This window comes from Suillus subalutaceus, assembly GCF_016647625.1.
Source record: "Suillus subalutaceus strain FC151 chromosome Unknown DFJ58scaffold_76, whole genome shotgun sequence".
NCBI lineage: Eukaryota > Fungi > Basidiomycota > Agaricomycetes > Boletales > Suillaceae > Suillus > Suillus subalutaceus.
The window spans coordinates 91,010-112,621 of NW_024540325.1; the positions used below are offsets into that span (position 1 = coordinate 91,010).

Here is a 21,612-nt window from a genome sequence, read left to right on the forward strand (position 1 = left end):
CCACGTGGTAGGCGCGACCAAGCGCGTCGCGTCTTGCTTTCAATTCGTCCTATGGCTTCAGTGTCACGAAAGCGCGTTGCCGCCAGTTCTGTGGACTCGAGCTCTACCAAAAGACGGAAGATCCAGGCTGAAAGGTACACCATTTTGCAAGTACTTTTCAATAAAGTCTAGTTAACTTGCTTGTAGTTCAACGGTCACTGTCACAACAGGCGTAGAAGAATCATGTCAGGGCAGTGTACTTGACATTAAAGCTGTCATAGAGAACTTAGAGCGTGAGACTATGGGAGGTTCCTGGAGGGCTGCATTAGACAAGGAATTCACGAAGCCGTATTTCCAAAAGGTGTGTCGTGTGTCCTTAGTGCTCACTCCCTCTGGTATTCTCTCCTCTGAGCACTACATTTGCTTCAGCTCAAAGAATTCCTCATTGCGGAGCATCATGCGCATACCGTATACCCAAAGCGTAAGATACTCATGTCGTTTATCGATAAGACGTTACAAAACCCTCTGTAGTGAACGATGTTTACTCTTGGTCACGATTGACACCACTTGGCTCTGTGAAAGCCGTTATACTAGGCCAGGTGCGCGTTGCATAATTCTATACGTGTTCCATCACTTACCATGGTACTCGACAAGGATCCATATCATAATGTAGGACAAGCGCATGGTACGTATGTCCAGTTCACTAAGAATATGTTTAATACAATATCTTAGGACTCTCTTTCTCCGTCCTCCCTCCAACTAAGCTCCCTGGCTCCCTGAGGAATATCTATAAACAACTTTCAAGTGACATCCCCACTTTCAAAGTCCCCACGTCTGGGTTTGTCGCATCTCTAGCTCCTCCAAGCTTGCAATTCGCTTACTCTTTACACAGGGATCTGACGCCCATGGCAAAGGCTGGAGTTCTCTGGTTGAACACCTGCCTGACCGTACGGGCGCATAATGCCAACTCGCATTCAAAAAAAGGTTGGGAGACCTTCACCGACGCTGTTATCCGAGCGGTGCTCGACCGTCCGGACGGAAGAGGGGTTGTCTTCTTTGCCTGGGGTTTGCCTGCCCAAAAACTATACGACAGACTTGGGATTGACGAGGTGTGTGCCAACCATCAGCTGTTTTGTTTTGGGGCAACTGACTCAGGTCGAGAAGGAAAAGCATCTGGTGTTAAGGTACGCTTTGACTCACTTTGTTGATGGACACGCCGATAATTGTGTCAGATCTCCACATCCCTCTCCTCTTTCAGCCCATCGGGGCTTCCTTGGAAACGCTCACTTCAAGAAAGCCAATGAATGGCTGCAGAAGACACGCGGAGAAGAGATTGATTGGACGGCTCTCAGTTCTGTTCCACCTTAGGCGCAGGTCGCCACATCTTAACGACATGAATATCAGTATCTTACCTACAGGAAAGCGAATGCAATTGCTACACAAAATAGAATCATTGTTTAAATTACATGCATGTAACAGATCTTATCGATGCCTCTGATTGTTCCAAATCTGGTTTTGTCCGCCGACTCCGTACTGCCCCATGTCAGGAGGGGCAAAGAATGCTGGATTAGATATGGGGAAGTTCACAGCATTGAACGGCGATTGCGCAAAATTTTGATTTATCATCGGGAACTGTGCAATAGGCGAGGCCTGCACAGCAGGAACGGGCGAGCGGGTCGTATTTGGTTGTGCGCCTGGTTGGGGTGGCGGTTTCCAGTTCTGACATGGCCAATCAGCATTTGTGCGGAAAAGATAAGAATAGCAACAAACACTTACATATTGCTTCCCTTCACGATACAACTCGTCCAGCTTTTCATCAAAGACACCGCGCTCTTCGAAATCATGATACGCCTTATACAACCTGAGCGCGCTTCGAGCGTCCTCGATCGAATCGTGCGTGTCGGTTTGAATATGCTCATGCAGGACGAACCAGGACAGGAAACGGAGTGACAGTCGTCGCTGGCGGGTATGCAGGAAGTACAAGTCAACTGTGTCTATGACTTGCTCTGGGGGTACGAATATATCTGACCATGACGACAGTCAGTGAGTGAGTGGTCCTCGTTTAAATACAGGAACATACTGATTATGCGGAAGTCTTTCGAGAGTCCGTGCCCAATGAATATACATCCCCGGTCAACGAGCACCCTGAGCTTTTTGTACACAAGTTTCAAGGGTGTCAATGTGTACCGCGACAAATGCGGATCAAGGTCACCGACTGTCACACTTTCAGCCAAGAAAAGAAATACTGGACCACACTTACATTTGATACCAGAAAACTCAGTCAGATAATCAACAATGACCTCGCTTGTATGGATATGATCGTCAATGAACGGGACACCTTCTTTCGGACCATCACCCCTAAGAACGGACACGCGAGCAAGACTGAGCCGTGCAGGGCGGATGACACGGTTGGTACCATCCGAACGGTACTCTGTTTCTTCCTGACAAGTGAGGATATATGAAGACAGTCCAACGGAAATTGTACACAAAGTATACCTGCTGCATGGAAACAAACTCAGCATCAATTGCGACAAGTGTTCCAGGTTTAGGGAGTTCTTCGAAGCGGAGGCACTCGTGCTGGACGATATTCTCGTCGCGGTTCCTATGCGCTAAAGATAAAAAGAGTGAAGCGGCTATGGGAAGAATGTACTGACACAGAGATAGAGGTATCTAGGCTCAATATCGCCGGGTCCAATTGGTCTGGAAGTCCGCTGTAGTCGAGCTGTTCTCGGATATCGACGCGCTCAAAATATAAGATAGCTGGGACCTGCTTCATCTTAAGTACATTGGTGCACAGAAGAGACATCACAACTGACCTTCCACGTGCTTGGGAAGCTCAACGCCTCTTCTTCGGATATATTACGCACAACGAAATCGTTGAAAAGAAACCAGGCGCTCTTGAGATTTGGGCGGCCTTCCGCTTCAGGAACTGCGTCATTGTCAGTGGGGATTGCGTTGGTAACAGCTAGAATAAAAAGCTCACCCTTGACAATCGCAACGAGATGCGAGTGTCTTTCTTTCGTCATAATTTGCACTACCATGGCCTATACGAACCTAAAATGAGCGCAACAGCAGCAAGTAAGAAGATGAGCTCACTCTCAGTTCATACACAACCCCCATTGCCTCATCCACGCCATCAACCTCGCCTCTCACCTCCACCGATGGGCTCAAAAATCTCGACTGTCGGTTGTCTAACCATAGCTTCAGATTATCTTCATTGTAGACACTTGCATTGACCGCAAGCACAGGTGGAAGCTCTGAAGAAGGTATTGAGCGTCGGGAGCTGAAGGCGCCAAATTGCTTGCACGTCTGACATGTTGCCTTGTATGTCATCTGACGAATCAGGGAAGCGCGAAGAATACTGGTGAAATCTGTTGCAGGAGGGGGATCTGAAGGTGTGAGCTGACCACCCCCGTCAGTATCATAAGCTAGTATGCGTATGAAGTGTCCTCACTCTGCGTGGGTAAACCATATCAACGACATGTGTCATGTTCTCCTTCTCCCTCACAGCCTTGCAGCTCATACATATGATGACGTTCTTCGCATCTATACCGAGGAGCTGTGTGATAGGCGCAGCCGCAGGTGAATGCGTGTCCTCCTGGAATGACTGGTGTATGAGATATGGATTGTGTGGGAAGGAGTTCCCTTCAAGCGAAAGATGATCGACGAGGAAACGATGGAATGATTGAATCATATGAGCATAGTCGACTTCAGTGGGCTCGCGCCCGTAATCGATCAACTCGATCTGGTTTTGACCTTGAGCTAGCACACCAACGGTCTTGCAGAAGTTCCCTCCTTGGCAGTTTGTGCCGCCCGCATCCTCGAGCATACGTGCCACAAAACCGAGCTCGCACAGTAGACAGTGTTCTCTTGGACAATTGGTCGTGATATGCGACTTGGCGAGGCGCCGTATGGGAAACGTGTAGTGCATGACCTGGAGCATTGAATTCGTGTAGGAGTTGAGGATATGTGTCTCAAGACCGCTGTACGGTGTTTTATTGTAGAAGCTGCAGAAACATCAATGAAAGCCGTCAGAAGTGAAGACAGAGAACGCGCACCCGAAATCGAAATCCTCCACGCCGAACTTCGAGTACTCAATTTCCACCTTTCGATAAATTCGGGGTACCTCCTCGACGCTGTCGTCGATGGTTAGTGCTTCCAGCTCGAGCTATATCCTGTCAGTTAGGCATAATCAAACAATCATCACACTCACATCATCTTTTCTGCCCTTTCCACTCCTGAACCGCCCTTGATCTTTGGTAGCAGTCACAGGCACACGATTCCTCCGCCCACGCAGCTCCTTTGGAAGAGCCGCATATGCAATATTGTCGTTCATCTTCATGGTACTTAAGACTTGCGGCGGAATTTTAGGTGGAGGTGGACTCAAAATCCCAGAGCGCGGAAGAAATTGTGGTGTCCAAGAGGAAAGCAGTAGAGTGTTGTAGTGTGGCATGCCAATTGAGTTAAGGGGTCTTTGGTGTGTTGAAGTCAGCAAGAGGTATAAATGGTGGAAGATAACTCACGTCGAATCTGCCCAGTTAATATCAGGGGGTGCTTCTGGAGCATCAGCCCATTCAATGGGTTGGCCTTCAAAACCATTGAAAAGCGGCTCTGCGTCCTCTGCGATGGCTGTCATGAGGTGGATGGCACCTAGCGCGTCTCCAAAAGCGAGGAACGAGCCGTTGGACGACGCAGCTGTTGAACTGATGTAGGATGTGGTATCGAGCTGCAATACATGAGCGATTGAGTCTGGGGAGTATTACTAACATACCTGATAAAACCCGGAGACATTACTGTAATCAGATACATCGACAACGTTCACCAGACCCTGCGCAGAGGTGACTACGAGGCTAGAAGAATGTTTAGGTAGAATATCGATGAAGGCAGGACCGTCCTGGAAGGGGATTGGAGGGAGAGGACGCATCGTACGCAGGTCATATACTTTCACTAGGGGATCAGGAAAATCATGACCACGTCTGCAACGCATCAGTGGTATTTCCATACACAGATCACACGTTGCTAACCTGATACTCCACCCGATTGTGTAGAAATAGTTTCCACTCGTCTGGAGGTCTTGCACGCCACTACTATGTGCCAGCACCGAGTTCTCTCCGTTCTCGCGCAGAAGCGCAGTGCGGGGGTCATATGCACGCACGTACCCATCCGTGGACGCCGCAAGGATCGTAGAATGTGAAAACTGGAGATGCGTCGCAACGGATGATAAGGGAGCAACACGGACGGAGTTGCCTGTGATTGCATTCAAGAGGACAAGTTCAGGTGCAGTTGTTGAAACTGCAAGGACATTGGAAGTATACGTAGTGCTCGAGAATGCTGTTAGAGTAGAGGCTGATCTACAACTTTCATGAAAGGATACACATGCATAGTACTGGGAAATCACGTACTGAAAGAACCACTTGTTCATTCCACCTTTGGACCACGAGCCGACGCCTTCACCTGCAACACCAAGTGCCCTGACATGGTTGTCTCCTGCCACGATCTGCTTGACTGGAAGAGCACCGCCGACGGGAAAAGACACGCCACGGAGGCCCTGTATTGTGTGCAGCGCGACGACCGTAGCCTACAGCTGGTCCCGGACCAGAGCGTGTCAGAGACAGGGTCGAAGCTAAGGGCAGTGACTGGCTGAGCATAATCATGTAGCGTCGCAATCGGGTCTATTATGTGGTATGATGTCGACATCGTGCTGTAGTCATGGACAAAATCGATACCTGTCGCTGTCTAGAATCTAGATCGACGAGCTCGCGCTCGCGGTAACGGAAGCAATAATGCACCAAATAGTTCCCATATCTAATCTCATCCAAGCTTGACCCCTACTAGAACAACTTTCACGACTTCAAACACTTCTTAAGACCCTTTCATGGAGAATCTACAGGGCTTGACACCACAAAACCAAAATGCATCAGCAGAAGATGAGTCGAAGCGGAAGGCAGCTGAAGATGAGATGCGCAGGGATATGATGGCGACCATCCTTGACATTGCTGCCCGAGAGCGATGTGTACGTCCTTCCTTTTTCTGACTCACTGCCCGTACTCAATATCGTCATTTTGTGTTCACTACCCAGTGTCCCGCATTGCCCTTGTGAGCCCGGAGAGATCGCGACAGGTCGAGACCGTCATTATGCGGATGGCTCAGTCAGGACAGCTGCGCGGACGTGTGAGCGAGCAGCAGTTGATCGACCTTCTTGATCAGGTATGTAATCTTTTTCGTGTGAGCGTGTACAGCAGTGCTGAATCTGATATATTCAGATGGAGGACGCACGGTCCAAGACAACTACGAAGACCACTATAGTGGTGAGTATTCGACCACATCACTGACATAATTTTTGAGACGGAATGATTGCTGATCATGATTACCAACTAGTACCAGCGCAGGCGAGATTTTGATGACTGATGATGATTTTTAGATGCTTCATTGATGTACTCGAAGTCGTTACTTTGATATCGTGATATCATATCATTCATTATCATTCACCATACTCCTCAATTGAATGCTAACATGTACCACCCTACCCCTGTTAGTGCCCTGCCCTCACCACCTCGAATATCGCAATACTCGTCGTTAGTCTCTCCTGTCAAGACTTTGTCTCGGCCGTCCGTCGTGCCCACAGGAACGCAAGCTGGACCTTTCTGTTGTCAATAATTATATGGTGATGGGTAGTGAAACGATGATCGTGACACGAAAGCAGTTGCTCAGGAAGGCCGCCGGTACTATGACATATGTTTGAGTCACGCAGCACCGTAGTTTGAATTAAGACAATCAATTAGCAATGCATTGAGGTATAGGCGTAATGTCGGACTCTAACAGCTCTAAGTTCTAACTACCAACTTCTTCCCAAGGGATATAAGCCACTTCGAAAACTTATTGTCCCGCCTTCGCCTTCGCTTTGCCCCTTCTGACGGCTTGTGTGTGCGCAGTCCTATTATCACTCGCCCCTTCTGTAAGCGGTTTGGCAGTTTTTGGAAGCTGCTGCCCGCGTCCCCGCGTCCCCCTCCACGACCCCCTCCTCCCGCATTCCGAACTGGGCCGTCGCCCGCATCATCCAGGCGATCCACCACATTCAGCCCTGGCGTTCCGCGCAGACCCATCAATCCTACCGTGCGCTTCGGGATAGGTGGCGGGATCCATGTTGGCACCGTAATTCTACCCCTTCCGCCTCTTTGCGCTGGAGCACCACCAGAAGTACTAGGTCCACCGCCAACCTCCGTCACACTCGGCCACCCCAAGCACCGCGCCCATACAGCGCCCTGCTGCACCAACTCCGTGGGTGACCATCGCAGTTGCTTCAGCCAGGACTTGTAGAACCCAAGCCAAGCAGAATATGCTTGGCCGATGGAGCGGTCGTCTAGCTTAAACTTCAAATTACCACTATGTTCAAGCTGTGTGTATGGCGTTAACGGAAGCGAGGCGATCTCTGGCAGCCGCAAGAAGAACCCTTCGTCTGGCATGAGCATCAATATGCCTTCGCCGGCAGCCCCTGCGCGCGCGGTTCGGCCGAGGCGGTGAATGTATTGTGCAGGTGAGCTGGGGAGGGAAAGCTGAATGATATATGTTACGCTGTAAGATGATGTCAGTACACCTTGTGATAAAGAGAAAGTAGACTGCAGGGGCAAGAAACGTAATAAAACAGATCAACACAGAGAAAATTGATTGGACGACAGCATGATTGTTGGCCAACGAATGGACTGAGGATACTTTAAGATACTGATATAAGACCGACCTTGGAAAGTCCATCCCCCTCGCAGTCACATCACTTGTAACCAAAACCGCGCCTTCCGGGGCGTCGCGGAACTCCTGTGCGGCGCGTGTGCGTGCAGCCTGTGACATACGGCTGTGGATCTGGTAGATTGGGGGAAGCATAGATTGTGGGCTCGCGGCAGACACTTGTTGCAAAATACTCGCAACGACAGCCGTACCACGTGCCGTTGTACAAAACAACATCGTCTTTGCCTGCGGACCCGCCTGCTTGAGGAGGGAAACAAGTGTCGGAAGGGTGTCTTCAAGGGGCGTGATGAGGTAACTCTGGGGAACTATGTTACATACATGCCACTCTGTTAGTTCATTGATAGCTTATGGAAAAGATGTACACACCGTGTTCATGCGTGTTGATCTCGTCCGCGTGTAGCGTAGATATGAATTTATAATTTGGATCTAAGTAAATCTTTGCGATCTACTCGCCCAAACGATCAGCGTCCATTGTTTCTACACACAAAATCCACCCACTTGCTGGATCGCCTTATCAAAAGTTGCAGAAAATAGCATACATTGTCGCTTTGTTACCCGCCTATCAGGCAAGAATCCTACGATGCGCTCCAAATCCTTGCGAAATCCTTGATCGAGCAGCCTGTCTGCCTCATCTAGAACGAGCACACTTGGGCGGAGGGTGAGCCCTGAAGTCAGATGATCGAGGAGCCGACCGGGGGTGGCAATTAGGATGTCGGTGCGAGCAGTGGGAGAGTTAAGACGGTTTTTTTCTGTGTTTATGCTGCGAGTGTTAATATATGTCACAATATGCGCCAAAGTATGGGAAAGAGTGCGTACTTTGTACCCCCGATAACAGACTGCACGCCGTACGGGTGGTGCGCAAGAAGGGATACTGCTTCTTCCTCGATCTGAAGTGCCAGCTCCCGTGTAGGTGCTAGAACAAGAATCTTGCCCATGTCAGAGGACGTCGATCGGGAGGAGGCAAGTCGTTCGATGGCGGGGAGAAGAAACGCCATAGTTTTGCCTATGTGTAGAGTCAGCCTATGACGGAATGATTTAATCACACTACACACCAGTTCCTGTTTTGGCCTGCACGAGAAGATCAACGCCCGACAACGCATGCTGCAATGTACGATCATTAGCTTAGTAGACTAATTTTCAACAACACCCACCTCAAGTGTTGCGTCTATGGCAGATGCTACCGCGTCAGCTCAGCCGCATTATACAGTGTGCACGAGACTGACCTTGTACGTCTGTTAGAAACCTACGCGATGGCCCGTCAACATGTGGAGAATTGCAAACTATGGGACGTACTCATGTCTGATTCCAGCCTTGGATGGCTGTGAGATGGGCGCATCTACAAACCGTTTCGACGTGAAGTGCTTTTTTTCTGTAGCCATGACTGTAGATTTTGAACTTGTGCTGTGGCTTGGGGTAAGTACGCTATTGAGAGCAGGTATTGGTGAAGGTTGAAAGTGAGCTTGAGTGGCAGCCATTGACGCGTGTCGTGGCAAGTGTGTCCTTTGTGCTTTCAAGCTATTCATCAATCGAATAAAACTATGAACTTGAAGTCTAGCAGACATATAACACAATTTTCTTGTCCTCGAGTTTGATTTCTCGAGTTTCTATGGATCTGCGCACAGTGAAAGCCCTTGGAGCGAACGTCTCAGTTACTTTTCACCTCGTAAATTTGCTTCCGGAATCCACGTCTAGGTTTGTCGAAAATAACGCGTGTCCAAATTCAAACCGCGCGTGTAACTTACTCTAATGTGGCTTACCATTTTAGGCTACCATATGAACTGACGTGCTAGTACTAGTAAAATCGTTTATTTCGCAGAGGTAGGTTCCTTCCATAGCAAATCCATAGGTTCATATCACTAGGGATCATAGCGCGAATCAGATGCTTCCTCCATTCACCTTCCACAGCGACAGTCTGCAGTATCCTCAATGTGTCATTATCAAAGATGATATGACATCATGACAATTCCTAAAGCTTGAAGCCAAGCACCGGTGGCCTGACTCTCCCTCACACCATGGCGTCCTGCGGATGAGCTCCCGACTGGAGAAGATCGGGAGTTGCCTTGTCCATTTGACTATAATCAGTCAGCTAGCCTACAAACGAAATCTTTCCTACTCGTTGCACCGCATTTTCGAGTCAGCTATTGTACTACCGACTTCCAATCGCGTTGAAAATTGGACTGTTCTGCCCTTAGGATCCTTCATGTGAATCATGCTGTAGCTTTCAACGCCGACAACCAGTGATCGAAGAAAGAATAACCTGACACTTATTGAATACATGACCATCACACTCGCAACCTTTCCAATGTATGAATCGGCAGCTGTGGAGCAAATTGCTCGGGCGTTGAAGGTAGTATCACAACGAATATCTTGCCTCACCCTCGACAACTTGTATTTGCCTAATCATGATATCTCCATGAACGAGCCTGTTTCAAATTTGGGGCAGAGAAAGTGATACAGCGCAAACACCCGCGAAATCGAACAACTTTGCCAGACAATTGTTCTTCACCAATAATCCAATCATCTCTTTCGTCATCTTCCACGCATATCGTTAGCTCCAGCAAATTCACTGGAGTTGGATGCGTGCGACAGCGTAGGTCCGTAGCGGATACCTGTAACCCGCGCCCGCGGCATGCAGTGGGACGGTCGTACAGTGATCATTACGAACGGCCACGATTCCTGCATGATGATTATCGTGTACCTCCTCGACGCACCTTTCGGCAATCTGAGTTGTTCCCTGTAGCCCACACTCAAGCTCGTAGCCAAAGGCGATTTCGTCATGCGGACCCCGCTGACTCTACTAAATGACAAGAAAGGTAAAGCAGTAGTTTGTATGCGTGAAACAATTTTTGGTATGAACCCAACGTTGATATCCCGAGTAGACTTATCCCCAGAGACCTGAATGCACCAGGCAGCCTTTCTATCTGCGATTCAAGCAAGAGAGAACATGTAACATGATAGATAGGTAATCAACATGCAAACCAAGACATGAGTTTCGATATAAAACCCCACGGAATCGCAGACGACCAAAGGCGTGGACGCTCACGATAACTTATGACCGAAGGCTCCTAATTGTAGATATCAAGTTTGAAACGGTTTACGGCCCCCGTGGCGTCTGGGCGTAGATCTACAATGATCCAGAAAATCCAGCAGGAACAATAGGGGCCGGTCTGCCCAAGAACGGTCTTGTCCAATTCAAAGAGTACGAGGAGTTCGGCAATTTGGACCAAATCGAGCTCTTGGAGCTTCTCGGCGTGAGAGGCAATGCGGAGATTAGGTCCTGTTAGATAAGATTAGATATGAGTGGTGAAAACAACTTGACTGCAAACCGTCTTCCCGGGTGTCTAGTTGCGTCACGGTATTCCTCGTATGGAGATAAGATGTGCAAGCCTGATATAATCTTCACTTCTCAAGACAGTCGCAGTCTGTATGGGTGTCAGGATGCGCAAAAGAATGGTGAATCAGCAGGTTCAGTTCTGATAGGCCAAATCAATTTTCCACATGTATGACGACTTCTTGACCGGATGTGGTGAAAGACCTGAGCAACCTGCTTAAGGCTCTGAGAGCAGACGTATTCGCCCTCAACAAGTAAGAAACATAGTCATAGATGGGAGCCTGAATACGACGAAATTAGCACTTCTTAGATCGTTGAGGAAACAAAAGTCAGAGCCGCGATAATACTTATAGCAACCTCTTCAAGAGTCTACGAATCGGAGGGACGCGCTATGCGAGCTACGTATCAATGCCAGTGTGCTCGAGGCTGGATTGTACTTACTTGTAAAATGAGTCAATGGCGCCAGTCTGCATACTCTGCAAGTGCCTGGATGCGGAATTAGTGTCCCCTATCATGATCAATAGTGGTTGAACCCTCCTGAGCGTCGTTGGCGTAGTAGAATCTAGATGGGTGCCACAACGCAAACAATCAACAATAGATGGAGTGTGGGAAAAGTCTGCAGCCTCATTGTAACAGTCGCGTTTGCTCAACGCCTCAAACGCAACTCATTCATCCATTTCAACCCTTTGCCGTCATCTCCATCGTCGTCTAACACAACGAGGCACGTTGATTTACGCATATTAAATATGTCTACCACCAGGTTACACCACCACCCATCTCTTCCCGCCCCCGTCGTTCACGCTGGCTTCTCCGCCCACCAGTCCAAGTCTCATGTGCTCGCCGGGGTGCAGGACGCGTATTGGAGTGACGATGACGCCGTAAGTCTAATTTTTGTTTTGATGATCACATATAACGTCATTTATCTACCGATCCCAGGATGATGCAGATTGTCCGCTTTGTCTCGAAGAAATGGATATTTCAGACCTTAATTTTAAGCCGTGTGTCTGCGGGTACCAGGTATATTGTCTCGTTCATTATGTATTAGGTAGATGCGCTCAGCCCCACTCAGATATGTAGATTCTGTTGGCATCATATTAAGCAGAACCTCAACGGCCGTTGTCCCGCTTGTCGCCGTGAGTACACTGACGAAACTGTTCAGTTCAAACCTATTGCGAAAGAAGAGTGCGTTCCGCCCTCACAATTTACTTCCTAAAATTCAATATAGGCCTTCCTGGCGTGTTATAGCCATAAACGCCTGACCCAGCAGAAGAAGCAACGTGAACGGGAGCGCAAAGAACTTGACGCCCTTGGTAGGCGCCATCTCGCCAATGTCCGCGTCGTCCAGCGCAACGTTGTATATGTCGTTGGTATCGGTCCTCGATTTGCAAAGGAGGAGGTATGTTACACCTTTCATCAAACCACTTCTTACCTCATCCAATAATACTCTTCGACGTAGCTCATCCCCACCCTTCGCTCGAATGACTATTTTGGGCAATATGGCAAAATCTCTAAGATTCTGCTTGTCAAGCGTACATCCTCAGGGGGTGGTGCGCCTATTGTAGGACTCTACATTACGTACCATCGGCGCGAGGATGCTGCACGTTGCATCTCAACCGTTGACGGTGCCCCAAGCCCAGGAGGAGGTCGAGAGGTCATGCGTGCCAGCTATGGGACGACAAAGTATTGCATGGCGTTTCTCCGCGGTGTGTCGTGTACCGATCACACCTGTATGAATCTGCACGAATGGGGAGATGAGAAAGACTGCTTTACAAAGGAAGATCTAACGACGTTGTGCGTGTGGATTTTTGAAACGTTTTTACGGGGTGGCTTACCCATTTCCAGGAAACATACCATCAAGGACACAGAAAGCAGGGGGACCAAGAATGGGGATGGTGCGTCGTGATCATACAATTATTCCTCTCACTCATACATAACCTCTTCCAGGCCTCCCGCGCGCTGCAGCATGGGCCAAACCTGCCACTCCGACGCCCAGCAGTACGATGTCCACTGCTACCATTGCTCAGCGTCCCCGGCGTGGTGGTCAGCGGCAGGCGCGTACACCACGCCCACAGCACGATCGCAAGGCTGGCTCAGGTGGCGGAGGCAGTACGAAAACACCCTCCATCGCGTCTTCGTCTCGGCCCCCGACGCCCGCTGTCTCTCCCGCGTCCCCCGACGCCACCTGAGGTCAAGACTCTCCGGGTCAAGGAACCGGCACCGCTCCCGCTTCCCCCGACGTCGCCCTCACCGTCAATGGCAGTCGACTCAGATGATGTAGGCTCCGGGAGTCAGGATATGCCACCGAGTCCGGCGCGCCCGCGCTCCACGGAGAGTGTGGACAGTACACCGGCTGTACCTACCTCTCTGCCACCAGGTTTGCCAGATGCCCCACCTGGTCTCCCGCCTCCGACTCGTACATCTAAGACGGAGCCTGCTCTTGCGCCAGGTCTCCAAGCACTACAAATGTCTGGGGGAAGCTACCAGATGTCTACCGCTGCGCAAGCGCTACTTGATGACGTTAAAGCGCGTCGCGAGGCGGTGCTTTCGAGCACGCAAGTGAGCGTCTTTCCCGATTTCGATCGCACGCTGCGTATGCTCTCGGGGAGCGAGGGTGGGTTCAGCTTCAATCTGGACCCAAAGCTTGCAGACGTAGATGTGAATGCGGAAGGAGAGGCAGTATTGAACGCGCTTGAAGCGGAAGCTCGCGTGCCTTTCGCCGGTGGCTTTATGGACGCATTCCCTGCGCTCAAGCCACAAGCACACCCTCACACGCATCAAGTGCCAGCCATGTACCCTCATAATCCCGCCCGCTCCATTTATGACCCTCTCGCAATGCGTGAGAGCTATCTTGGGTCGTTCAATCCCTTCGGGGAAACGGAAGGATCCTCAACTGACGGTGGTGCGCGTAGCTCGCCGTCGTACCCTGATGAGGAACGGAAGGTTTCAAGATTTGGATTCGCACGGGGGAGGCAAGGCTCAACAGCTGCGAGCTCCCCCGTTCACGTGTCATCCCCGTTGAGTGCGAGTGATAGCCATCACTCGTTTTTCACGGCTTCGGAGACTCCTGCGATGACGTCGTCCCATTGGAGTCATGGAGGACATGGAGAGTACGCAGGATATTCCACCAATTCTCCGCTTGTGCAGCACGCGCAGGCGGTGCAGTCGCCCCGCAGCAGCACGCGCAGCCACAGACACAGCCGACACGCTTTCAGCAGTTCGACACGAGTATGAGCGTGAGTGAAGCCCAGCTCCGTGAGCTGATTCAGTCGAGCAGGGAGCGTGCCGGCTCGATGCAGATGCATAACGCTACAGCTGGTAGGAGACTTCTGTTTGTGTAAGCCGCTGGACTGCGCATTGACGATTTTGTCTTTCTTCACTTCACTTTGATTCATTGTGGTTCACGTGTATGCTTCTTGTATGATGATGCCGTCTATGTTTTTTTTGCATTTTTGTTTTCAGTTTCAGATCAACCTCAGTACCAGTTTGCACCTTTCAGTGACCCCGCAATCATGTCAGCACGTTTCGCTTCGCCTGTATTATCCTCCGCAAGTCTGTCGTATGCTGGTACACCAGCAATTGCGACTGCGGCACCAGCTGCTACGGCTACCTACGGCCCCCCGCCGGGCCTAGCATACCCAAATAGTGAGTCCCTTTCTTTTGTTCAGGGGAGGGAGTCCCAGGTCAGAGTACCGAGCCCCGTGCTTGCAGTGCGCAAATTCTACCACCGGCCATGAGAGCCTCCGGGACCTTCGCATTCGGCCAACATTATTTCGATTCTCCCCTTTTGTCCCCTCCTTTTCCCCTCCCTCGATGGTTTTAGCCTTGGTTAGATGCATGCTGACTAACGGTTGTTTCCCTCCCTCTTTTTCTTTTAACCATCTGTTCGTTCGCCAACTTCGCTTTTAGTCACTCCTTCGGTTTCGTCCTCGCCTTCGCCAGTCCCGGCACTGTCGTCTGCTGATTTTCCTGCCCTGAACGCCGATGTACTGCCTCCACCTGATGCACGGCCTGCCGAGGCATCATCACCCGCCGAAGGCAGTAAGGAACAGGCCAAAGCAGAGCGCAAGGCTGCAAAAAAGGCGGCGGCGGCGGAGCGTGCGCTCGAGCGCCAGAAGGCAGCCCAAGAGAAATCAGCTGCAAAGGCCACTGAGAAGGCCCGGATTGCGCAGGAGAAGGCTATGGAGAAGGAGAAGCTGGCGAAGGAGAGAGAAGAGCGAGAGAAGTTGGTACGGGATAAGGTGGAAGTGGAGAGGGTGGAAAAGGAGAGGCAGGCGCGAGAGAAGGCGGCTGAGGAAGAGACGGAAAGAGCTGTCATAAAGGAGAAGGAGAGGCAAGCCCTGGCTGAAAAGACTCAAGCCGAAAAGGCAAGGGCAGCCCAGGCCAAGGCTCAAAAAGCCGCCAAGTCTGCATTGGCGGTCAAAGCTACGAAGTCTACGGGCTCCTCTGGTCAGGTGCCCGTTACTCCAACTGCTAAGCAGGCCTCCGCTCCATCTAAGACATCTGAACCCGTGGAACAAGCACCCATACTGTCCAAGATGCCGAAGAAGAATAAACCTGTCACTCGTCCAATCAAGATCCCGAAGGAGGATGAGATTACTCTTGGAGATGCCTCGGCTGCACCATCGATTTCAGTTTCAGAGACTGTGAATTTTCCATCACCTCCCAAGACTACGAATACAATCGTCTCTAGCCCGAACAACTCGAGGGCGCAGTCTGTGGACACATCCTCTCCTGTGGGACCTACCTCACTTGCCAATTTACTCGACGACATTGACGTGAGGAATCCGAGCATGGATCTTCCCAATCATCCGTTCTTTGATTTAGCAAAGATCAATCCCGCTGCCAAGATGCCTCTTGAGTATGGTCCTCTGGTGCATGCGTTGTCTGCCCTTTCTGTGGGTGGCGGGTCATTCGCTACCAACATGCCTTCGGGCTCCATCGACAATGCCGTGTCTTCATTCCAACAGCTGTTGGAGACACTAACACAGACTATCTCCGACCTCCTGCGCCTGCTTCCTCGGACGACGTGGGACGACAGCTCTTCATTTGATGGCGTACTTCGTGACATGCTCAAGGGTGATGATTTCTTAGATGACGGCGGTGATGATACAGCTGGCAAAGAAGATGAAGTCGCCGCGTTGACGCTCGCCCTCGAGCGTCGAGCCCGCTGGATGGAAGTGCAGTTGTCCAAGCTCGAGGAACTTCATCGTGACATCAACACAGCTGCGGTACGCGCCGTCCTTGCATTCAATGACAGTGGCTGGGATCGTCACATTTTTATGCCTAGGGTTGGCAACACCCTCCGCCGCTTCGACAATATTGGCATGGTAGAGCAAAGTGATAAGATGAGGCCGATGACAGTGGACGAGTTGGAGAAGAAGCTGCAGGTGGCCAAGGAAGCTGCCATATTTGCGGAGACTGAGTTCCGGGAGGCGATGGGGAAAATGCAAGCTGTGAAGCCTGCGGAAGTTGACGACTACTGAGTAGGCTAGCAGGAAAGCATACAGTAGTCTGACTGGTCGTACTTAATACACGATGAGCATTTGGCTGGCATGTCAGAGTGATATTCGTCACGTGCATCGAACGCGCCCAGACACGTCTAGAATGTGATATTGGTATTGTACATCGTGCGGCTGACCATGCATCTGGAGGTCATTATGTCCAGGTAATTAATATTTAATCCCCACCTCAGCTTTTTGGCAACCCGTCGACTGACATGGCTGGCCATAGCACACAACGCCAAAAGCAACTCTCTCGGCTCGCTATCATCATCATTGTTATCCTGTTCGCTGCTGTGCTGGCACGCCAACTATTCTCAAAAGCAACCTTTCATGATGAACACCCTCGTGTGCGCAGCCCTCACACCTTCATCGAGGGACGCTGGAAAGACGTGCGGTCGTCACTGGGCTTACCTCCTCTTCCTGACACCATCAACCCATCGGCTGCCATTCTGCCCCCGTCGACACCATCTCGCACAGGAAAGCTCACCTCGCGCTTCGATCTCCGTCGAAAGCGCGCCGAAGCAGAACTTCGGAGTCGGAACAGACTTCACCTCGCTGCCGACGTGAGAGATGCACCCCGCGTCTCAGTGCAAGCACTAGCTGCGTCATTCCGCCGCATTGCGGCAACTGAGAAAGAAATAGCGGAGATGCGAGGCAAACATGAGAAGTCGGGACAAAAGATACGGGTTCAGAGACGCATCGAGGACTGGCAGGACCCAACAAATGCAAAAGATGTATCGACTACTGTCACGAATGACTAAATGATGCTCGCAGTCGACAATCGTACCAATCGAGTAGACATTATACGATCGACAATGTATGACAGCAACGATCACTATCACTCCTCCTTGGCTGGAACAGGCTCCACGCCATCACCTGTCTTACTCTTCATCCATGCAACGAAGTCATCGAGTAATGATGGCCAAGCCTACAGGATTTAGTATGCGCATAGTTACCATGCAATATGAATCTGATGTAACGTACCCCATCAGCTTCATAATTGGACAAGGAAGGGTCCACAGCGTGGCAGAACTCGTGTACCTATCTTGCATCAGTACATCATATGCCTGATGATAGAAGGACTTACCATATTCCAAATATCCTTGTTTGCACCTTTGTATGTACCTTTCTCCTACAGGAAAAGATGAGCGGCATCTAAGGCAGGGGTGACAGCGACGTACAGGTAAGAAGGTGATCAAATCGTTGATGATTGGATATCGTGGAGCAAGGAGCACCGACCACAGCGCCATAGCCGTCTATATTGGGAATAATAAGATACATGGTTCGCCGCGGACACAGGACTCCTTACCTCTAAGTCGATGTTTCGTGCTTGTCTGATATGGATGATCGGAAGGATTGCCTTTCGGAGATAGCTAAGAACTCACGGTGGCTTAGCAAGCGTGAAGCAAAACTGATAGAGATCTGCGAAAGCAGTCTTGCGGTCAGAAGCATACTCCCTGTAACGAGTTCGGTTATAGGGCTCTTTTGTGCTTGCACCGCCACGCTTCTTTGCTTGACTCGAGATGGAAGCCGAGCGAGCGAGCGCCTGCTTATCACGAATAAGAAGATCTTCGAGTTCTCTCAAAGCTTGAGCTAGAACTGGCAACGAGGAGATTCTGATACATTCAATTATGAAATAGAAAAGCATAAATCATAGAGACTCACTCAAGTAAGCCCATTCCATGCAACCATTCTGCCCTCGTAAACTTGCCCATTTCGCTACTCCTTAGCTGCCACGCAAGGATAAGGGGCTGTGCACCATCAAGCGGTATGTCAGCCTCCGTACATAATTTTTCCAGTCCCCCTGGTCCAATCACATCGCGGTCGTCTTCATCGGCAAATGAGTTGAACAGGACTTGCGCCCGCTGAGGGACATACGGTTCGGTGGGGGCTTCTTGGGATTCCTTGGGCTGAGGAAACAGAGGAGCAACGATGGCGTCAGAAGCGTGCAGAGTATAAACGATAGTTACCATTTGCACGTACCGCCACCTTGTTTATCTCATCTACTTCGTCGCTGCGAGCGGGCGTGTTAGAGACACAGCACAACAAAGACGACAGGCGCATGAAGGAATGTCGTGAACGACGTGAAGGTTGAGTCGTGAGATACGATTGATCCGTCGTGGCCGTCAGGATTGAAGTGTACTAAAGGCAGACTTACTCGTTCAATGAAAACCTAGTCGAGGCGAGTTTCTGCAAGTGATGGAATGGTGTTATATAAAGTTAGGAAAAGGATGTCTGCCGCAAGCTTACATCATCATTACTTCTTTCGTGAACGTGGCGAACAATTTGGGCGTAAGGAGGCCTTCCGTGAGTTCACTACTGCATGCAGGGGCCGGAAGACTCACCCAATCGTCGTGTTGGTGCGACCTTTTGTAGTTGTTTTCGCTGCTCTTGATGTTGCTTTCGTTCCGGTGTTTCTTGTTTTCTTTTGAGGTGGAGCCATCTGCGGAACAGTGAGTGGTAAAGGAGATTGCCCAACAGCCCGGGCAAGCTTGCGCACATCTACACCATCCGCAGAACTGTCTTTTGGAACCCTGCTCATAGCCTTTATTACCATCAGGACGGAACACAGTGGGAAGACAAGACGCACGAGGCTCCAACACTGGTGACACTTATGGTGGCGTTTTGACCTCCACCTTGCATTTCAATTCATCGGACTGGAATCACTAGGATTATAGGAGCCTACCGGTCCGCGTTGAACTTCGCGTCGAACGAGTTGCAGGAGCCCCTTGAAGGTCTGCGTCCGTACGCTTTCGCTGAATGGCTGCGTCAGGGACAAATAAGTTTGAGAGTGAACAGGACTTGCTTTAGGTGGCATATCCAAGTAAGAGAGCCAGACTGGAGAAACAACAGAAGAGAGAAGTATAAATGGTCGTTCAAAGGGTAAAGGTAAAGGGAATTATTGGCGCGTTCAGGGCGCGTTGTGACGCATTGTGTCACGACACGTGACAATGTGACTCTCCAGCATGATGCTGGAATCCCGCCGTTCGATCAAGATCTACTCATAACTTGCCATGAACGGAGAAATCTTCAATGCCAACCCAACCGTCTATGCTTCCAAGCGTTCCACCCGTAAATCGAAATTTGAAGCAGGGCAGTCACTATGGATTGACGAACAGTACCAGCCCGAGCTCAGCAGTGAGTCTGAAGTGGAGCCTATCGACGAGGATGAGATATTCGGTGTGTTTCAGGCCTTCTTAACTCCTAAACTCACCTAAATCGCACACACCGCTACAGACTTGATCCGCTCTATCGCAGATCCTGAGCATCCTAATTCTCTTGAAGAACTCAGGGTAGTCTCTGCAGAGCAGATTAAAATGGGTGACAATCACATCATGGTCGAGTTTACTCCCACCGTACCTCACTGTGGGATGTCAACATTGATTGGCGAGTGTTTTTACAACGTTTTGAGAATCTCTCTTGACCAACTGCTCAGGGCTGTCCATTCGCGTGCGACTGATGCGAAGTTTGCCTCAGCGTTTCAAAGTGGATATCCGAGTGAAACCAGGATCACATCAGAGTGAACTTGCAGGTTAGCAACCGAACTTCTGCTCCCTTCTATCCCTTTTTGACCGCGTGTCTTAGTCAATAAACAGTTGAATGATAAGGAGCGTGTTGCTGCTGCTTTGGAAAACCCTGCCTTAGTGGAGACATTAGAAAAGTGTCTAGAGCCTGTTGGAGGACACGACAGCCGGTAGCAAGTATTAATTCCCTTTATATGACAAGTTGTATCTGTAGCTTTATCTTGCAGGATTGTAGCACCTTTGTTCTACTTAAGTGCAGTCACGCTGTTCCAAAAATAGCAACCATCTTCCTCGTAAGTGATTTATGACCGTGTCAGTACATTTTTGTTTCTCTAGGAGACTAATTGCAATTCATCATGGCTCTTCTTGCTATCGGCATAGCCCGCATCGCACTTTCCCCATCAGGTTTCCTGCGTGCGCTCTCATCGCGTCTGGGTCCAATAGGGTCCAATGTCATGAAGCTTTCTGTCAACAGGCGGTCCGATGTAGTCATCATCGCTTGTGTTATTTCGTGGTCCGCTGCAGATTTCTACTGCAACAATACAGACGACGACAACTAGATTGCACACTACGAAAAATACGGAGAGCTTTTGGAGACCGACATCACCAGTTATAGTTGTAACCTGCCCCAGATCTGTACCGATGTCGATAACAGCTGGCATGCTGCGGACTGAACAAGGAGCCCCAAAAATGGTCGCACATGGAACAGTTATGCTATAGTGGTGGGCGTGGATTTTTTCCGCTGTCTTCGCGTGAATCGAACAGGCCAGAAAAAGAGTGATGCAATAAAATCAATGCCAAGACATGGTCAGTTATCACATTCATCTGCCACTGACGATGAGGTGATGCACTGGACCGTCGGCTTGCTCAAGATTCGACTGTACCCGCCTTTATGACGCGGAGAGTTATGTCACGCCGAAGCCGGACTGGATCCGTCTTTGTGGCTACTACTAAGTAGTATCAACCTTCACACGGCGGAAGTGATAACCACGGGTGACTACGCGGCGAGGACATTCGTCCGAAGGTGTAATGTGGATTGCAAAAATATTCATACCCCGGGAAACTCTTTACGAAGCCCGTCAGGGCTAGCCTAGCCGAGTTCACCGCGGCACAGGTTGGGGAGACACCCGCATGTTGGAGCGGGCACTGTCGTAAGACCCTGCTGCCACCAAACATCTTCCCACCAGAATCTCCGTCATTGCACCCAATGACGGTGAACAGAATTAGGTAATGCTTGAGGACTCCTGCCGTTTGAACGTATTGGATCACAAGAATACCGATGCCCGCCAGGGGTTTCCAGCTCGACTTCGACACGGACATGATAGATAGAGATAGCCGAGCACTAACAAGTCACATTGACGCTTCAAGTTTCAGCCGGTGCAGGCTGCCTTCAGGCTGATATGCCTTCGCAAGCGAACACGCGTTGGACTAACCTTTCCCTGAAGGATGACAGGTGAATTGGTGGGCTGGTGGGTAGCCTTCCGACATCAAAAGTAGGGTTGCATTCGACCACATCCAACTGGCTGGCTAGTTTTAA

General features: G+C 50.2%; 9 protein-coding genes across 9 annotated transcripts; 5 read left to right on the top strand and 4 right to left on the bottom strand.

The window, feature by feature from the left end:
- The first annotated feature begins 2 nt into the window (after positions 1–2).
- On the top strand, positions 3–1,434 carry DFJ58DRAFT_795312 (uracil-DNA glycosylase-like protein). Its single transcript, XM_041390513.1, has 9 exons — positions 3–134; positions 187–340; positions 409–460; positions 511–578; positions 634–664; positions 712–817; positions 872–1,088; positions 1,144–1,163; positions 1,212–1,434. The coding sequence occupies exons 1-9, from the start codon at positions 52–54 to the stop codon at positions 1,345–1,347; spliced, it is 867 nt and encodes a 288-aa protein (XP_041242331.1). The 5' UTR covers positions 3–51; the 3' UTR covers positions 1,348–1,434.
- DFJ58DRAFT_795315 (PAB-dependent poly-A-specific ribonuclease subunit PAN2) lies at positions 1,435–5,706 on the bottom strand. The gene is made up of 17 exons (XM_041390514.1): positions 5,593–5,706; positions 5,382–5,557; positions 5,004–5,330; positions 4,751–4,955; positions 4,503–4,705; positions 4,193–4,451; positions 4,038–4,147; positions 3,434–3,986; positions 3,076–3,381; positions 2,963–3,023; positions 2,796–2,908; positions 2,634–2,746; positions 2,476–2,581; positions 2,240–2,420; positions 2,060–2,194; positions 1,756–2,003; positions 1,435–1,698 (listed from the first exon to the last, which is right to left on the bottom strand). The coding sequence occupies exons 1-17, from the start codon at positions 5,674–5,676 to the stop codon at positions 1,462–1,464; spliced, it is 3,417 nt and encodes a 1,138-aa protein (XP_041242332.1). The 5' UTR covers positions 5,677–5,706; the 3' UTR covers positions 1,435–1,461.
- Positions 5,707–5,777: 71 nt separating this feature from the next.
- DFJ58DRAFT_795316 (PDCD5-related protein) lies at positions 5,778–6,722 on the top strand. Its single transcript, XM_041390515.1, has 4 exons — positions 5,778–5,990; positions 6,059–6,186; positions 6,243–6,287; positions 6,358–6,722. The coding sequence occupies exons 1-4, from the start codon at positions 5,855–5,857 to the stop codon at positions 6,385–6,387; spliced, it is 339 nt and encodes a 112-aa protein (XP_041242333.1). The 5' UTR covers positions 5,778–5,854; the 3' UTR covers positions 6,388–6,722.
- A 24-nt stretch (positions 6,723–6,746) lies between these two features.
- Positions 6,747–9,419, bottom strand: DFJ58DRAFT_746686 (P-loop containing nucleoside triphosphate hydrolase protein). Its single transcript, XM_041387481.1, has 9 exons — positions 9,013–9,419; positions 8,943–8,962; positions 8,871–8,884; positions 8,772–8,820; positions 8,536–8,722; positions 8,218–8,479; positions 8,086–8,164; positions 7,715–8,024; positions 6,747–7,551 (listed from the first exon to the last, which is right to left on the bottom strand). Exons 1-9 carry the CDS (start codon positions 9,279–9,281, stop codon positions 6,804–6,806), a joined length of 1,938 nt encoding a protein of 645 aa, XP_041242334.1. The 5' UTR covers positions 9,282–9,419; the 3' UTR covers positions 6,747–6,803.
- A 2,260-nt stretch (positions 9,420–11,679) lies between these two features.
- DFJ58DRAFT_795331 (uncharacterized protein) lies at positions 11,680–16,603 on the top strand. Its single transcript, XM_041390516.1, has 11 exons — positions 11,680–11,928; positions 11,987–12,067; positions 12,120–12,232; positions 12,296–12,446; positions 12,507–12,841; positions 12,893–12,942; positions 12,995–13,206; positions 13,238–14,206; positions 14,227–14,365; positions 14,510–14,692; positions 14,957–16,603. Exons 1-11 carry the CDS (start codon positions 11,797–11,799, stop codon positions 16,531–16,533), a joined length of 3,942 nt encoding a protein of 1,313 aa, XP_041242335.1. The 5' UTR covers positions 11,680–11,796; the 3' UTR covers positions 16,534–16,603.
- Positions 16,604–16,638: 35 nt separating this feature from the next.
- Positions 16,639–17,312, top strand: DFJ58DRAFT_914904 (uncharacterized protein; the record flags this gene model as incomplete). Its single annotated transcript, XM_041395412.1, has 2 exons — positions 16,639–16,715; positions 16,781–17,312. Exons 1-2 carry the CDS (start codon positions 16,690–16,692, stop codon positions 17,310–17,312), a joined length of 558 nt encoding a protein of 185 aa, XP_041242336.1. The 5' UTR covers positions 16,639–16,689.
- Positions 17,254–18,356, bottom strand: DFJ58DRAFT_458415 (DUF298-domain-containing protein). Its single transcript, XM_041380491.1, has 7 exons — positions 18,217–18,356; positions 17,937–18,167; positions 17,861–17,885; positions 17,733–17,807; positions 17,639–17,683; positions 17,536–17,592; positions 17,254–17,479 (listed from the first exon to the last, which is right to left on the bottom strand). The coding sequence occupies exons 1-7, from the start codon at positions 18,264–18,266 to the stop codon at positions 17,390–17,392; spliced, it is 573 nt and encodes a 190-aa protein (XP_041242337.1). The 5' UTR covers positions 18,267–18,356; the 3' UTR covers positions 17,254–17,389.
- A 1,209-nt stretch (positions 18,357–19,565) lies between these two features.
- On the top strand, positions 19,566–20,249 carry DFJ58DRAFT_716966 (FAM96B protein; the record flags this gene model as incomplete). Its single annotated transcript, XM_041384288.1, has 4 exons — positions 19,566–19,731; positions 19,789–19,938; positions 19,988–20,083; positions 20,137–20,249. 4 exons carry the CDS (start codon positions 19,566–19,568, stop codon positions 20,247–20,249), a joined length of 525 nt encoding a protein of 174 aa, XP_041242338.1.
- A 670-nt stretch (positions 20,250–20,919) lies between these two features.
- Positions 20,920–21,395, bottom strand: DFJ58DRAFT_889315 (uncharacterized protein; the record flags this gene model as incomplete). Its single annotated transcript, XM_041394712.1, has 1 exon — positions 20,920–21,395. One exon carries the CDS (start codon positions 21,393–21,395, stop codon positions 21,036–21,038), a length of 360 nt encoding a protein of 119 aa, XP_041242339.1. The 3' UTR covers positions 20,920–21,035.
- Between the last annotated feature and the right edge of the window lie 217 nt (positions 21,396–21,612).

Excerpts from the sequence above, each read along its gene's own strand:
- DFJ58DRAFT_795315 (XM_041390514.1), bottom strand. The coding sequence starts at position 5,676 with ATGTCGACATCATACCACATAATAGACCCGATTGCGACGCTACATGAT. Across the intron at positions 4,956-5,003 it reads ACAATCGGGTGGAGTATCAG|ACGTGGTCATGATTTTCCTG; the intron begins GTTAGCAACGTG and ends GATGCGTTGCAG. Across the intron at positions 3,987-4,037 it reads GTGGAGGATTTCGATTTCGG|CTTCTACAATAAAACACCGT; the intron begins GTGCGCGTTCTC and ends ATGTTTCTGCAG.
- DFJ58DRAFT_746686 (XM_041387481.1), bottom strand. The coding sequence starts at position 9,281 with ATGTCTGCTAGACTTCAAGTTCATAGTTTTATTCGATTGATGAATAGC. Across the intron at positions 8,963-9,012 it reads AAGGCTGGAATCAGACATGA|GTTTCTAACAGACGTACAAG; the intron begins GTACGTCCCATA and ends GCCATCGCGTAG. Across the intron at positions 7,552-7,714 it reads AGGGGGATGGACTTTCCAAG|CGTAACATATATCATTCAGC; the intron begins GTCGGTCTTATA and ends ATCATCTTACAG.
- DFJ58DRAFT_795312 (XM_041390513.1), top strand. The coding sequence starts at position 52 with ATGGCTTCAGTGTCACGAAAGCGCGTTGCCGCCAGTTCTGTGGACTCG. Across the intron at positions 135-186 it reads CGGAAGATCCAGGCTGAAAG|TTCAACGGTCACTGTCACAA; the intron begins GTACACCATTTT and ends ACTTGCTTGTAG. Across the intron at positions 579-633 it reads AAGCCGTTATACTAGGCCAG|GATCCATATCATAATGTAGG; the intron begins GTGCGCGTTGCA and ends GTACTCGACAAG.
- DFJ58DRAFT_795331 (XM_041390516.1), top strand. The coding sequence starts at position 11,797 with ATGTCTACCACCAGGTTACACCACCACCCATCTCTTCCCGCCCCCGTC. Across the intron at positions 12,447-12,506 it reads CTCGATTTGCAAAGGAGGAG|CTCATCCCCACCCTTCGCTC; the intron begins GTATGTTACACC and ends TCTTCGACGTAG. Across the intron at positions 12,842-12,892 it reads AAGGAAGATCTAACGACGTT|GAAACATACCATCAAGGACA; the intron begins GTGCGTGTGGAT and ends ACCCATTTCCAG.
- DFJ58DRAFT_795316 (XM_041390515.1), top strand. The coding sequence starts at position 5,855 with ATGGAGAATCTACAGGGCTTGACACCACAAAACCAAAATGCATCAGCA. Across the intron at positions 5,991-6,058 it reads CATTGCTGCCCGAGAGCGAT|TGTCCCGCATTGCCCTTGTG; the intron begins GTGTACGTCCTT and ends TTCACTACCCAG. Across the intron at positions 6,187-6,242 it reads TGATCGACCTTCTTGATCAG|ATGGAGGACGCACGGTCCAA; the intron begins GTATGTAATCTT and ends TGATATATTCAG.
- DFJ58DRAFT_458415 (XM_041380491.1), bottom strand. The coding sequence starts at position 18,266 with ATGGGCAAGTTTACGAGGGCAGAATGGTTGCATGGAATGGGCTTACTT. Across the intron at positions 17,593-17,638 it reads ACAAGGATATTTGGAATATG|GTACACGAGTTCTGCCACGC; the intron begins GTAAGTCCTTCT and ends GATGCAAGATAG. Across the intron at positions 17,480-17,535 it reads CCAATTATGAAGCTGATGGG|GCTTGGCCATCATTACTCGA; the intron begins GTACGTTACATC and ends TAAATCCTGTAG.